At 39.7% G+C, this 15,558-nt stretch overlaps 3 protein-coding genes across 6 annotated transcripts; 1 reads left to right on the top strand and 2 right to left on the bottom strand.

Moving 5' to 3' along the window:
- Positions 1-1,075: 1,075 nt before the first annotated feature.
- Positions 1,076-7,412, bottom strand: e4f1 (E4F transcription factor 1). The gene is made up of 14 exons (XM_068336868.1): positions 7,281-7,412; positions 6,872-6,996; positions 6,706-6,790; positions 6,262-6,443; positions 5,971-6,091; positions 5,716-5,868; positions 5,414-5,601; positions 5,006-5,248; positions 4,340-4,451; positions 3,955-4,172; positions 3,664-3,862; positions 3,397-3,560; positions 2,362-2,424; positions 1,076-2,228 (listed from the first exon to the last, which is right to left on the bottom strand). Exons 1-14 carry the CDS (start codon positions 7,375-7,377, stop codon positions 1,851-1,853), a joined length of 2,328 nt encoding a protein of 775 aa, XP_068192969.1. The 5' UTR covers positions 7,378-7,412; the 3' UTR covers positions 1,076-1,850.
- A 550-nt stretch (positions 7,413-7,962) lies between these two features.
- narfl (nuclear prelamin A recognition factor-like) lies at positions 7,963-12,511 on the top strand. The gene is made up of 11 exons (XM_068336869.1): positions 7,963-8,060; positions 8,857-8,952; positions 9,047-9,190; positions 9,303-9,432; positions 9,520-9,654; positions 9,989-10,107; positions 10,210-10,339; positions 10,421-10,493; positions 10,597-10,734; positions 11,044-11,201; positions 11,370-12,511. Exons 1-11 carry the CDS (start codon positions 7,995-7,997, stop codon positions 11,609-11,611), a joined length of 1,431 nt encoding a protein of 476 aa, XP_068192970.1. The 5' UTR covers positions 7,963-7,994; the 3' UTR covers positions 11,612-12,511.
- Positions 12,512-12,581: 70 nt separating this feature from the next.
- Positions 12,582-15,496, bottom strand: LOC137609680 (hydroxyacylglutathione hydrolase-like protein). Of its 4 annotated transcripts, none has more exons than XM_068336873.1 (9): positions 14,925-15,496; positions 14,559-14,690; positions 14,252-14,316; positions 14,037-14,154; positions 13,815-13,923; positions 13,584-13,687; positions 13,347-13,448; positions 12,839-12,918; positions 12,582-12,732 (listed from the first exon to the last, which is right to left on the bottom strand). In XM_068336873.1, the coding sequence occupies exons 2-9, from the start codon at positions 14,661-14,663 to the stop codon at positions 12,582-12,584; spliced, it is 834 nt and encodes a 277-aa protein (XP_068192974.1). In that variant the 5' UTR covers positions 14,664-14,690; positions 14,925-15,496. The 4 variants fall into 4 exon arrangements, with proteins under 4 accessions (XP_068192974.1, XP_068192973.1, XP_068192972.1 ...); XM_068336872.1 differs by having other exon boundaries at positions 14,559-14,700; positions 14,931-15,496; XM_068336871.1 differs by having other exon boundaries at positions 14,931-15,494.
- Between the last annotated feature and the right edge of the window lie 62 nt (positions 15,497-15,558).

The following is a 15,558-nucleotide window of genomic DNA, read 5'->3' as shown; positions in this document are numbered from 1 at the left end:
GGTACTGCCAAGCCCCATTTTTCTATAAATACCTTTCCCGCTCTCTCTCGCTCTCCCACACTCACTCTGTCTTCCTTGGTTGCTCGTATGGATGGGGCCCTCTCAGAGGGCTAAGGACTGACCCAGAAACTGTGTGATGTACCAGCCAGGGACTCTTCCGATTATAGCGACTATGCTCACCTCAGTAATGGAACATCCGTTGAAGAGATGTAGCCTGCAGACATTCTCAAGATCACACCGAATGGTGGCATTTCATAGCCAACAATCAGATTACAAAAGTTACTACAAGATAGATAGATAGATAGATAGATAGATAGATAGATAGATAGATAGATAGATAGATAGATAGATAGATAGATAGATAGATAGATAGATAGATACTTTATTAATCCCGGAGGAACATAAACAGCACAGGTACAGATCAGAAAAGTGTATTTACATTTGACCCACAAAGATTGCAGGAAATACTTATTCATTACTGTCAGTTGACATGAAGTTCGGTTTAATCACGATTGCTCCAATCTAATATTTTTTCTTTAGATGTCTCCACATTACTTTATAAAGTTGTCACTGAACCCGCAGATTGGGGAAGACATGAGAACTACCAAAATTTAGTTTTTCAAAGAATATTGACTGATTGATTTTTATCCAAATATGATCGATCAATGCAATCAACCTTTATTTGTATAGTGTTTAATCATATCAACACACATTTCAAAGTGCTTTGACAGAAAAACCCAAGAGCCCTCCAAACTTATTTGCATAATATATCTGAACAACTCATTAAGGATGATTATTTCCAAAGTGATCCTCTATAACAAAAATATGATCTGAAACATATAATAAATAAAAAAGAGAAAAATGAATGTGACCAAAGACAAATCACAGAAAATACTCTCCCTCACCTCCCGTCCACACGTCAGCTGGGATAGGCTCCGGCAACCCCTGTGACACGCAGGAAGTGCAACAGGTGGTAGAAAATGAATGAATGAATGAATGAAAAAACTATTATCTAAAATTAAAGAACATTTCAACAAAGAAAAATGGACTCGAGCTTTATAAAAAATAGCATTTATTTAAAACTGAACACATTTTACAGGTCTGGTGTATCCTTCATGCTTCCTGATGCATTTGGACTGACCGACTCAAGAGAGAGCTCTGTATTACCCTGTACGGCATAAAAAACAGGCAAACACCAGATCAGCCTGTCTTTAAATAGCATTACAATTCAAAACTGAAATGAGCAGAAAACTGCAATCACGTGATGGCATTTTAAGTAACAAAAGGAAGAGAAAGTCACATTCTGACTTAAGCAAAGAGGGAAAGATGAGACGATTTGAGAAAAATACGTTCAGCCCCAACCATTTCAGAAGGAATAAACATCTGTTTAACTGAGGCCAGTTAGTTTTGCTACAGTTACATGTCTGCCATGACTAGATGTGAGCCAAGAAGCTGTTTAAATGAAAATTAAGCAATGAATTACCATCTTGTGAGTTTTAGAAAAGTTCAAAACAAGTTACTATGGACTGTGGGAAATTGTGTGGAACACTTTTCACATTTTTTACGCAAAATAATAGATACGTGAAAGGCTTCAGTCTTGTGGTTGAAAACTGCAATGTTCAGAAGTTGGTGAGCCGTAACTTATCTGAGTAAAACAGTTCAGAATTAAAAAAAAAAAGTAGTCCTTAATACTTCACACATAGTTCATTGTAAGAGATTACATTTCTGTAATGGTAAACCTGATCAACATTTTGGCCTTTGATCTGTAATCAAATCCCACACATTTCATTCTAAACTATGCCAATAAACAGCTGAGCCAAATCTGAGTCCACAGTTGATGCCTCCCTCCATCATACAATGACAGTCTGAATCTCCACCTCCTCCTGTGAAGAGGTGATGGCATATTCCTCTTGCTGCTGCACCATTTGGATTCCCTCCTGCACTGCCTCCTCTGTGGTAACCATAGTAACAGTTCCGTTCTCCGTCTCCACGGTGCCCGCCGCAGCTAGGAGCGTGCCATCGCTGATGGCAGAGGCAAGCGTCATGGCCACCTGCTCCGTCAGGCTCTCAGGTGTAGCGATGGTGATGGTGTCACCACAGTCAGAGATTGATGCCCCTTCCTCATTGCCCGATAATTTGCGCACAATTATCTGTCGGCTGCCTGTCCCGCCAGCACCTTGTGACTGACTCACAATTTGCTGCACCACTTTCATGATGTGATCTCCCATCTGGCAGAAAAAGTTGTCAGAAAAAGCAGAAACCTTCGTTACATAAAGGAAATGTAGCCGTTAATGTTAGGAGCACAGATTGTCACATTGCACGTGCTCCAGCTCAGACAGATGTTCTTGTTCTTGTACTGACCTCACTTTGGGTGTCTTGAATGAGTGTAACCTCTTGTTCCTGGGAGTCCTCCACCGTTTGAGTCTAGAGGACAGGAGAAAAGTGGGACGAATGTAAGAAACGACTCCACATATGCTACAGAGTCCACTGAAGGAGCCCCTTAAAAAGAGCCTGAAATAAAATACAGTAACGCCTCGACATGAGTTGCTCGACATACGAGTTATTTGAGATACAAACAGTCACGCTGTCCATATTTTTGTTCAACATACAAACAAAAACCAAGAACCCAGTCGTGCTTCAGGACACGGCGGATGGATACAACATCAGCTGAGATTGCATCTCATTCTTTCCCAGGTGATGGAAGATTTATACAACATCATAGTTTTGTTTTGACATAGTTTTGACTTTTGTTTTACTTTACTTACTTAATCAATGCTCAGGTAACTTATTTAAAATTAATTATGCACAGGCAAAGTATGAATGTCTATTGATTGATATAAAAATATGTTTATTCATCATTTAGATGGGTTTAGGGCTTTTTTACAAGGTTAAAATGGATTGCAGTAAATAGATTTTAGTTTTTAATGGGGTATCTGTATATGTTTTACTAAAGGCCAAATGAATCAGATACAGTAAAATTGTTCATAACCAATGACCATTAGGTACTAAATGATCCAATTCAATATTACCTTCAAGCTGTTGTCTTATGTACACTTAAATATATCTTTAAACATTTTTCAATGATGACTTCTAGTGACTGATCTACTATTTGAATTTGCTTGTTTTTTCCCCCTGATATTTGTCCCTGTTGGTCACTCTTTAAAATACATTAGATAGAAAATGAAGTTTCTGTGCTTCCATTAATTAAGCTTGCTGTAAATTTTAATTTGTTTAGAAGAACACCATTAAACTCTGTAAATTGTTTCCTTCTCTTCACTACTCTTGAAATGTGGCACAAGTTGGAGATACATGCAGTTGGTAAACATCAGTGCTGACTGATTACTCTTCAATCTGTGATGTAAGAGCACATCTAAGATTTCTAAGCATCTCCCTCACCTTGATGATATACTCCTGTGTATCTGCAACCACGGAGGAAAACTCCACAAGAACAGCATGAGGATCCTCTGAGATGATGGCTGTCGTAGCGTGGCCGTCCAATAACGCCTGCTCCTGTGTCACAACAGTCCCCTGCTCGCTGGAATCTTCTCTATGGCATCCTCCTAGTGGAAAAAGACAGGATGTGTTGCTGATTCTGTTTGAATCACTGATGCAAATTTGTTTTTCATCTCTTTAAAATTTGTTTTACTATGTGTTTATACTGACCTTTGGCACGCATATGTCTGTTGAGAGTCCCATGTTCTGCAAAACCTCGATTGCACTTCGAACACTTGAAGGGCTTTTCTCCAGTGTGATGACGGATGTGTCGAACCAGAGAACCTTTCTCTTTAAAGCCCCTCATGCAAAACTGGCACACGTAAGGTTTGTCATCACCATGGGTCCGCTGGTGAACCTGCAAGGCATTCTGAGCAAGACAAAGAGACAGGTGATGATTTCACTGAAATGTGTTTCTTTTCACTGAAATTCCAAACAAAGTTTGCTATCTACAAAAATCACCTTGGTCTTGTATCCCTTGTTGCATCGGGAACATTGGTAGGGTCTGTCGTCCGAGTGGGCCCTCATGTGCTCTCGTACGTGCCCAATAGTTTTGTACAGTTTTCCACACTCACCACACTTGTACCTCCTCTCACTTACATGCATTTCCATGTGTTTTTTCAGTAAGTAGCCAGTCGGAAACTCCTTTTGACACAGTGTGCACTTAAAGGGCTTGTAACCTGTAAAAATACAAATGGAGGGGAAAAAAAAGGAAACGTGAAAAAGAAATTTCTAGTACAATTTTTCTGCAAAAGGGGAGTGACCTATCAACTCCTTTCTTTGGCTTTCACATCAGACCAATCAAATGGGGGCAATAGACAGTAATGATGCTATGTTATAGACTTACCCAAATGGCCCTTGACATGAAAGCGGAAGTAATTAAGTCCCTTGAAGGAGCGATTACAGTGGGGGCATGTGTGCAATTTTGTGGATGTGCGGTCATTTCTACCACTTGTTTCCTGGAAAAGAAACAAGAAAAACAATAAGACACTGAACAAATAATTGTAATGCTGCAAGTAAGTGAATTTTCAGTGTCTCCTCTATCAACACCTTATAGTGACTGATAATTTATTGGGTTCTTATGTATAATTTTTTTCATTGTTCTTTCCCTACATTTACTGTAACCAACAGCAAAGAGTTAACATCTTGGTAAAAACACAGTGAGTCGTGCTGCTTGAGTCCAGCAGCTTTAGATTTCTAGCAAGAACTTGGGCCAACCATCAGTAGGTGAAAGTCTCACATGGAACAGGAGTTACATGGTGACTCATAAACACCACTCAAACATTATATGAGTTATTCTGTAGCCTTAAGTTTTTTGTGAGTCACAGATGCATAATATATTTACTTTGCTGTTATAGATAAACGACAACGTAGTAAGAAATCAGGTCACAGATCTTTTACAGTAATTGCAAAAGAAAAGATGAAGTGATTTAGAGTTTCTCAAAATGAAAAATGAAAACTAAGCAATGCCAAACAGGTCTACAAATATAATGCAATCCAGGAAATGTCTCACCCTTATCTCTGGTTCCATCTCCACAAACTCCTCTTTCACCTGGAACTCAATGATACCTTCATCCTCACGAGGACGATCAGAACCCATTTTAGTTATCTCCTCGGCTACCTGTGACGTCGCTTCAACCACAGCTTCCTCTGTCCCCAGCGTGATGCCAGAGTTAAGGATGGCCTGGCAGATGAGGCCGTCACCTGCTGCAGCAGCGGCAGCCAGGGCCTCTGCTTGGGACTGTTCTACTATGACCTGGACAGACATAGAGAAACAAGTCAGTACAGCAGGTTGGATTTGGGTTCTGTCTTGAGCCAAAAAAGACCTTCTGTTCTAGTGTGGATTACGATAAAATGGCCCATAAAAGAATTTAAGGCGAATATTGTTTGACAATCGTTCGACTATCGTTCCACCGCTCACCTGTTGTTCCTGTGTTGTTCCATCCACCTCCATAGTGAAATGGACCTGATGGAGGACCTCTTGTGAACCAGCTTCTACCACGCTGACAACAGCAGTCTCAGCTTCTACCATCTCCTGCTCTTCTGGCTGTTGCTCCACAACCACCACTTCTTGCTGTTCAGCCACATCTTCACGCTCCTTTTCGACTACTGCACAGTTGACAAGAAGTCGAAATGACTCAATGCACTGTCACTTCCATAATCATTCCAAAACTGTCTAACTAGAACAAAAAAACAAATCCTGCAGTACACAGTAAGCCCAACCTTTTTGTACTCCATCTTTGTTGACCAAAATCTCCTTGTACTGAACAAAGCGGATCTTTTCAGTGCAGGGTGTGAGGGCCTTTAGGTGTCTGGTCAGCGCACCTGACTCCCTGAAAGATTGGCCACATAAATTACAGCGATATGGCCGCTCATCTGCAGGAGACAGGGAGATGAAAACATTAGAATTAGTTAACATTCAATACAGGACATCAATTCAAGAGACAAAAAATATCTGTCTCAATTTATTGTTCGTACCAGTGTGTCGACGATTGTGACGGATTAGTGAGCCTTTTGTGCGAAAGGAGGTCCCACATAGATCACACGAGTAGTTCTTCTGATCACTGTGAGTTTTCATGTGAGTTCTCAAGATGTTGGTCTAATGGGTCAAAAAAGAATGTATTAGAAGACAGCAACATTAAGTATGTTGCATGCCAAACCTGGCATGAAAAGGAAATCTCAATTTACTAATCTCAGCTACAAATGCAGGATTATATAGCCAATATTTTCTTAAAAACAGTACACACACAGGTAAAATGTATGACTCACTGTTTTGAACGTCTTTTGACAAAGTTGGCAAATGTAACGTCCCTCTTGGTTCACTTTATATGCATGCTTGTCACTGACAGCATTGTCAGATAGTGATCCTTCAGCTCCATCTGTCTGGTCAGTCACTTTAAGTGAAGCAACTCTCTTTCGGTGACTGCGGCCCAACGGACCGCTATTTTTATCTGCGTGAGACAATTTTACAGCTGAACTGGCAGATTTGAGAACTATGTTCATGAAAATGTATGGATGCTAAATTCAACTCCTTTCTTTGTAACATTGTGTAAATAAACTTAATGTATACAGTTGTAAAAAACAAGTAATTTCTATGGGTAATTAATAGGTGCATGTTCACTCCTTTCTTACATTAATGAACAAAAATAATAGAAATGAGGAAACAAAATTCCAAATACAAAAGGTGAATACGAAGTTCCATTGTTGATTTACCATGACATGTCTTCAATTCTTCATTTGAGGATGAATCGTCAGCCGTTTTCGCCTCCAAGGAAGAACTTCCATTTGCTGCAGTCACCTGGTTAAAATTCAGATATAAACATCTGGTTCTGCCCCTTCACTTGACAGCGGATTTAAAGCCAAATATCAAAGGTCAAACCTCTTCACTGGCCTCTTGGACCTCTGTCTCCGCCCGTCTGCAGCTGTGTTGCAGTTTGTGTTGGATGAAAGCCTCCAGCGCCGAAAATTCAGTCTGACATCGTCCGCATTTATGCACATCTTCATCTGAAAACACAGAAACAACACATTTCAGCGTGGGACAGTCTCAAAACGTATCCGCGCTAGCAACGATGACCCACTTTAGCTTCTATTAACTTTTGTTTATGGTACTGTTTGCTGGGCTTAGCATCAAAATACTGTAACGCTTCGGCTCAGATGCGAACTAGCCAAAAGTGCTGCTAACGACAGTTAGCTCTTAGCAACAATACATGATTGAGGAAGTAAGCTAGGCCCAAACACTACATTCGATAAAATATCCTGTTTTTTTAAAACGTATGCAGAGCACTGACCCTCGTCTCCTAATGTGGTCTGAATTGTGATCGTCTCGTTGCCGTTATCCGTTTGCTCCCTCTGAGTCTCTGCCGTATGATCACTTTCTACACTCATGTCGTTCGGATTCTCCGTCTCTGTCGCAACGCTACTGCTTCAGAGAGGGGAAAAAACATGGCGGATTTACGACCTTGTAGTCATAACAACAGAAGTGCGCGTGCGTGTGTCTGTTCGTCGTCCGGGGGCGGGGGGGCGGGGGGGAAAAACCAATATGTAATATAATTACGACCATAATTAATTTAAAATAGTTTTCCAAATATTCAAGAAATTCTTATTATTTGTTACGTAGATAAACGTTATGTAGGTGGCATCGGTTCATCCTACCAGTGTTAATACATTGAATATGTATCCAATATTTTGCTCTCACTGCACAAATATTTAAACATTTGCATGTACAGCTATATTATTATCATTATCATAAGGTGGGGTGTGTGAAAGAATTATATAGATGCTTTGTAGTTATATCTAAAAAGGTGTTTTCTGAGATTTAATATAATCTATATTTCCAGTGAGGACGCGAACGTATGTGCCCATATTATCAGTTTACATCACAGTATGTACAAAAAAAATGCCACTTTTTCTCATTCTAACCACGTAGACAGTCCCTGCTCTGAAGAACAGCTATTCACGACACCAAAATAAACAACAACAAAAAACTCTTTACGGCAGTAAAGATGGCTTCTCCGTTCAGCGGTGTGCTGCAGCTGACAGATCTCGATGATTTTATTACCCCTTCTCAGGTATTTAAATTGGATACAGTAAAGAACTGTACATAAATTATACATAACAAGTTACTACAGTTTTATTCCACGGGGTTTAAGTATCGGCGACAATTCACTAATAACAAAAGAATTGCGAAGTCATTCTTACATAGCAGATATCCCAAACAGTTACGTATTTTCGTTAACGTGAACGAGCAACCCAGAAGTAAATTTGAGCTACCCTGAAATAAGTTTAACATAGCAACGACCAATTTCTTTAAATGTCCATGGTCGCTAAAAGGACAATGTTTAAAACTCTAAGTTGGTACTGGGGGTGTAGCTTGTTGGTATTGCTAGCAGTGATGTAACTGATAAAATTGTCGACTGAGCTGTTGGATAATAACTTTTTTTCGTCTAAACATCAGTATTTACGTTGTGTACGCAGACGGCACGGTACTGAAGCTTGAGTAGTTGTATAATGGTGCCATTTGATAATTTTATTTAATTCAAATATGTACTGTAAAGTAATTGCTACGCAGTGGGATATTTTACTTGATGGCACCGACGTTGCGTCATAAACTTAATTTTGATTTTCCATTTCTATCTACTTCCGGTTGTCTTCGAGTTTGTTGAAAAAAAGTTATCGTATATACATAACGTATATAAGTTGAAAAACGTGTTGTGTGTTGTTTACTTTCTAATGTGTTTATTATTTTTCCCAGTTGTGGCATGTGCCTTTTTTGTTTTGTTATTATTTTTTATAATCATGTGTTCAATCTCACTCGTATTTTAGCTACAATCTAATTGGTTTGCATGTTTGGTTTCTGTTTTGCAGGAATGTGTCAAGCCTGTCAAAATAGAAAAGAAACAAGGCAAATCAGTAGCCAAAATCCAAATAGAAGATGATGGCAGTTATGTCCAAGTCTCCCAGGTTGATATCAAGACTTCATCAAGATTTGTCCGTGAAGTAAGTAGTATTGTAGAGCTACTTACCTTGATTACCTTCATCTGCCTTGTGTTTAAAGGATGGTGGGAAGCAGAAGCTGCAGAAAGCAAAGATCACACTGAATGACTGTTTGGCCTGCAGTGGTTGTATCACCTCCGCTGAAAGTGTTCTCATCACACAGCAGAGCCATGAGCAGCTCTTCAAAGTGCTGAACGACAACAAGGTAGAGATGATTTATATTTCTGGTAATGATTGTCTTCGTAACCTTTTGAATATGATTTTTATGATTTTGAGTTTAATGTTATTCACCTATGCACATTTGGACACCTTTGCAGTCCAGTGGGACAGAGGAGAAGGTGGTGGTGGTGTCCATGTCACCCCAGTCCAGAGCCTCCCTCGCAGCACGCTATGACCTCAGCAGCACCGAAGCGGGCAGGAGGATCACAGCATTCTTCAAAAGCCTTGGTGAGCAAAACAAGGATGTTTTTCAGTCAGAAAAATTAATGAAATAGAAAAGGGGTTGATTTTTAAAGTTTATTTTAATTGTTGCAGGAGTTCATCATGTGATAGACACAAGCTTTAGTCGGACCTTCAGTTTGCTGGAGAGCCAGAGAGAGTTTGTGGAGCGTTTCCAGAGGAAAGAGCAGGAGAGAGATGTTCTCCCCATGATGGCATCAGCTTGTCCAGGTGTATTGCTAATTACTTTTATCAATAAGGGTGAACAAGAGCCCCCTTTTCTGAAAGTTGTCTACTGTGTAATTATTGTGAAAATGCTATAATGTACAATGTAGCTTCTGAAGAATAAGGACACAGTTCAAGTATTCACCGGTTTTTATATAGTAACGGTCAATTCTTTATTTCTGAGTTTTGTTTGACTTTTTCTTTTGTTAAGTAAAATTCTATGAAGTAATATGAGATGAAAACATTTATTCAACTAATTTTAATGTATCTATACTGAGGGAGACAACTGCTTCTTATATATTAACATCTACTGTTGTTTCTGTGTTTGTGTTGGATTCAGGCTGGATTTGTTATGCAGAGAAGACCCATGGGGACTTTATTCTTCCATACATCAGTACCACTCGTTCCCCACAGCAGATGATGGGCTCATTGGTAAAAGGCTACTTTGCTGACCAGCAGGTGTGTGAATGCCTGGGAACACATCAGATCAGATGATTGTATGTGTGTGGCCATCAAAAGAGAGAGAATTGAGTTGCTTTTGGGCTGTGTGTTGTTTGTTAGGGACTCAGTCCACAGCAGATCTATCATGTGGCAGTAATGCCCTGCTTTGACAAGAAACTTGAGGCATCAAGATCTGATTTCTACATGGAGAAAGCAGAAACTCGAGAAGTGGACTGTGTCATCACCTCAGGTACGCTAATTACTCTTATAGGGCTCTTTTGTTGATGAATGTGGCTTAACTTCACTTTAACAGCTGCTCCATTTCATTCAGGAGAGGTTCAGAAAATGTTGGAGGAGCAAAGCGTGTCTCTCAATGACATAGAACCTGCACCCCTTGATACAATGTAGGTTCAGCAACATTTTCTCCTTTTTTGTCCTATCCTTTTAAAATTGAACACATTTCCAAAAGAAAAGATGGAATCACACACTCCAGTGCTCTTGTCTCAGGTTTAGCAGTGTGAATGGGGATGAATTTCTGAACCATGCTGGGAGTGGATCAGGGGGTTACCTCCATCATATCTTCACTTACGCTGCCAAGCAATTGTTTGGAGAGGAAGTGAAGGATCTCACCTACAGAGTTCTGAGGTGAGTGCGTCTCATTTGCTTTACGATGCTTGACTGCTTTGTCGTCATCTGTGGTTCCGACTCATTATTCCTCCTGGAACAGGTGAGCTTGAACAACAGATTAATTACATTTAGGATAAATCCTTTTAGCTCATTTATTTGTAGCATCAATAAATCTTGATCGTATCTCATTACTGGTGTTTTATAGATTTTATATATGCAGGGCCAAACATCTGTGGAAAAAAATGTAAAACGTCACTTAATGTCACACAATATTCATATAAGAATTTCCACCTAGCCCCATTTTCAAACTTAATCTCTCTGCCACAGGAATAATGACTTCCAGGAAGTGACCCTAGAGAAAGATGGAGTTGTCCTGTTGTGCTTCGCATCCACGTATGGCTTCCGCAACATCCAGAATTTGGTCCAGAAACTCAAGCGGGGGAAGTCACCTTACCATTTTGTTGAAGTTATGGCTTGTCCATCAGGTATTGAGAAATATGTGGATGAAAAAAATTCCAGTTTATTCCCTCATGTTGCTCCATTGGTATGACTCAGGTTGTCTCCCAGTGTGTTCAGCCACTTAACACACATGGATTGAGCTATCACACACTTTACATATTAGCACTGCTAACGTGATCCCTGTTAATATGCAGGCTGTCTAAATGGAGGTGGACAGTTAAAGCCGTTACCTGGTCAGGACCCAAAAGAGCTTCTCCAGAAGGTGGAGAGGCTCTACAGGGCAGAGCGCTCCCTACGACCAGAGGATGACTCTCGTGTTGCAGAGCTCTACCAGTCCTGGCTTCACAGTGTTGGGGAGGAGAGAGCCAAACAGCTGCTGCACACTCAGTACCACAAGGTGGAGAAGATGACCAATGGGCTCACTATGAAATGGTGAACAGTAAATCTGCTGCCATCAACGTGAGCAATCAGGATGATTTTGAATAACTTCATTTTTGCACAAGCGACACTGAAAACTTAACCGTCCAAATGTTTTGGTTTCTCTTCGGGGGTGAAGCACTGCAGATGAATTAAGTGGAATATAGACAGGTTCAAAGTGTGCCTACAACCTTTTAAACCACTCTTCTGAGTTTATCTGTCTGCCAACGTGGACGTGCACAAAAATAATGTCAAGAAAGATTATATATATGGTCTGATGTGTTCTCATTGCTGACTGTCCTTTCAGAGGTATAATGACATTATTTATTACGCTATTGTTTGTTCACAATAGTGTAACACTTGACAAAGAAAAATGTGATCATTCCTTATTTATTTCACCTTATTCATAAAATTCTGGAAATTCATTGTTTAATTCTATCTATTTTGTTTTCAAATACCAACATTGATTCAAACTGTTTCATTGACCACCTTGACGTACAGTAATAACTGTACGTCAGTTATAACTCTAAGATGCATAGCTGAATACCCTACATTGCAGATCTACCTTTGTGAAAGTGCAACTTAAATTCCTGCCGCAAAGTATTGTGCAAATGTTCAAATTTAACTGAAATGTACTTAAATAGTATTTTATGGTAAATCAGTTGTACAGCATTAAACTGAAAAAGGAAGCAAGGGCAGTTTTAAAATATATGCCATTACATGGTCATGAAGAAAGTCAGTACTGAAAAGCAATGAATATACAGACTAGTTCTTTAAAATGATAATTAATATTTACAGGTTGTTTTTTTTTGCATAACGGATTGGGACCACCCCCCCTTTTTGTGCATTGTTTTATCATTAGAAACCAACATGAATGCCTCTTACAGAAAGCAATGATAATAAACTGCTATAATTTAGAGTTAAAGCATCAAACAATACTCATGTTGTTTTAGAGATGAGTTGGATATTATGGGTGCTGAAACTTGACTTCAGGGTCTGAAAAGGCCCCACTCCAAAGCCAGCATGGCGTGGGGGGGGAGTCTTTCCTTGGGCTTTTTAAATTTATCCTTCTCCTTCCGCAGGGCCCTCATCACCTCTATGGGGTCTGTCTTCCCTGTGAATTTTTGAACCCCTTTCTCCCTGCAATAAAAAGGGAGACCAGCAAGTAAAAATAACTGAAAAAATTAGAACATGAAATTATATCTGTCTACATTCAGATGAGCTGTGTGCAAATATCCAAACTCACGAGAGACGAAGGAAAGGGTTGTACTCAAACTCCTCAAATAAAGTCGATGGCACTGTGGGTTTGTCATCATCGTCTCTGGCCTACAAAAAGAAAGACCATCAGTTCTCATATTCATTTAAACGATAAAGCTAAAAATATTGTGCACTTTTTTAGTTCTGAATTATTAAAAGAGACCAAAACCAAACATTAATTGTAAGTGTTTCACCAAAGCTAACTATAGTGCTAAAGAGCTTAATGACCAATCATAAAGCCTTCATCAGCTTAATCATGAGCACTGTAGTTTATGACATTTTGAATGCGTATTAGTATGCAACTGAAAAGTCCTCATCTAATTCACTAGTTACTAAAAAGTAAAGCTAAAAAATGTTACAGATTCTATATAGTTTTTTTTAAGGATCTTGCCTTCAATTGGGAACATTTTAATTCAGGAGACTGATGCTGTTTTGGTCTCTGTCTTAGTCGACAAACACAGAATACTGAGCTGTTTATTTATCTTTGCATTACTCACCCTGGCCCAGCTCAGCATCTCTTTAACCTTTTCATTCTCTGGCTCCACCAGCAGGGCAAACTTCAGGTTCTTAATGGTGTACTCATGTCCACAGAAGATCTTCTACAGATGAATGGAGTAGAAAATCAAAGTCAAGGTTCTCTCACATACAGCAGAGTTTGGATATCTGGATACGGACAGTTGATCCTCTGAGGGCTTCACACACCCATCACAAATCCTTTAAATGTCTCCACTAACCGTGTCCTGAGGTAGCGAGCCCAGCACCTGGGTGAGATTGTGGTACATTTGCTCTGCTGTACCCTCCAGAAACTGCCCGCATCCACCAATGAACAGCGTATCCCCTGACAACCAAAGGAAAGAAGTGGAGGCAGTGGTCCAACACAATAACAATAATGGACACCTAGCTGCTCTGATTGTAAGACTGAATGCAGAAATACACATTGTGACTTGATGTTTGCAGACACTGACCTGTGAACACAGCAGGGGCGTCACTGCAATTATCCTCCCACACAAAGTAGCACATGTGACCAGAGGTATGGCAAGGAGTAAACAGGCACCTCACGTTGATGGAGTTAAACTACAAAACGTAGAAAACACAACATCAATAGAGACACAACAACAGAAGATGTATTTTTATCTAATTGTCAAGCCCATCCAGGTACAGGATTTGTTCTGCTACTCTGTCAACACCTTCAGTTCCTGACTGTTGGTCACTTTATCTGTAAGACCCCCGATCCGATCATCTCCCCCGTACACCCTCAGGCTAGGAACCTCCTTCAGCAGAGTCTCGTTCCCCCGAGCATGGTCCCTAACCAGAGACCACAGGATACATCATAATTACACTTCATTTAGCAGAGATTACAATTGCACAGCTTAGTATTACAAAGTCTACAAAACTGTCTCACCAGTGATGATGCGTGGTCAGAACAGCAATGAGAGTCAAGCCCTCTCTCTTCACTATTTCTAGCAGCTGATGAGAAGGAAAAACAAAAGATGTTGAGATGTTTATGCCTTTTCAGAAAGTAAAATTTCGTCCAGGAACAAACATGCCTTCTCCATTCTACTGGGAAAAAAGTTATTTTTGCTGATGTTATTTGTTTAATGGTGTTTGCATTTGCTATTACCAAATGAATTGGATTAAGAATTAAAATATCATTAATTTTTTATAATAATGTGCATAGAACTCATCAAACAACAGCATCTGTGTCTCACCCTGTGTGGAACAGCTGGGTCCACAGCCACGGCCTGTTTACTGTCCTCCTCAATCACCAGGTACATGTAGTTGGTCTCCAGGACGGAGATCACCTTTACCTTCATGGCACCCACACGCGCATGCGCAGCGCTCTGTGCGACGCTCCAGGAAGAGTTCGATTAGTTAGCGTCACTGAGATTCCGCATCGGTATACGTACTACCACCGTAAATATTCGATGTCACTTTTCATTACAAGATTATATGAAACTGAGAAAAAAAAATAAACTTGCACCTGCAGGATAATGCACCAACGCTGGCTCTGTTGATGTGTTATTAAGCCTGAACACTATAATGATAAATAATAGACACTCAGCAAGAATAATCACCTTTACCTCAGATTCAATGACTCCGACTCGGTAAGTTATTCTGTCGTTGAGCAGCTCAGATCATCTGGAAATTTTTCTCCCATCAGATAATCTTTGATTCCACATTTCTGCAGTCAACCGACAAGTTATCGCGACATCAACGACCCAAGATGTCAAAATGCAAGGCAATTTAATCGAGCCCAGAAACATTCAACCATTTGTTGTTTTATTCGGAGAACGTTTAAAAACTATTTAGCCTTTGTAGGAATTGTCCTTAACGAATGTGTCACGTTAAATCTATTCCTTTTTTAAAATTTATTTTGTAACCCAGTAAAACTTGGTCAAAATACGTTATTTTCACTAAACGATTACTACTTTGTGTTGCTGCAATCAAAGGCAATTAGCACAGCTTCATTCCAGCCCTCGAGATCAATTTTACTTGTATGTACATATTTTCTGCTGCAATGTTCTCCTGTAATTTATGTAATTTCAGTTTATTATTTAAAAAAATCCTGCATTTTATTTATCAAACATCATTATATATATGCCTTTTAAATGTAGTATTATCTTCACTTAACTGCTGCCTACATGTTCATTAGTTTATTATAGTTCAGTGATACTTTATACAGGACTTCTGCATTTAATTAAAAGAAAA

The sequence above is a fragment of the Antennarius striatus genome, chromosome 16, assembly GCF_040054535.1.
Source record: "Antennarius striatus isolate MH-2024 chromosome 16, ASM4005453v1, whole genome shotgun sequence".
Classification (NCBI taxonomy): domain Eukaryota; kingdom Metazoa; phylum Chordata; class Actinopteri; order Lophiiformes; family Antennariidae; genus Antennarius; species Antennarius striatus.
The sequence above is the reverse complement of the archived record's forward strand: the minus strand, read 5'-3'. Positions and strand labels throughout refer to the sequence as shown.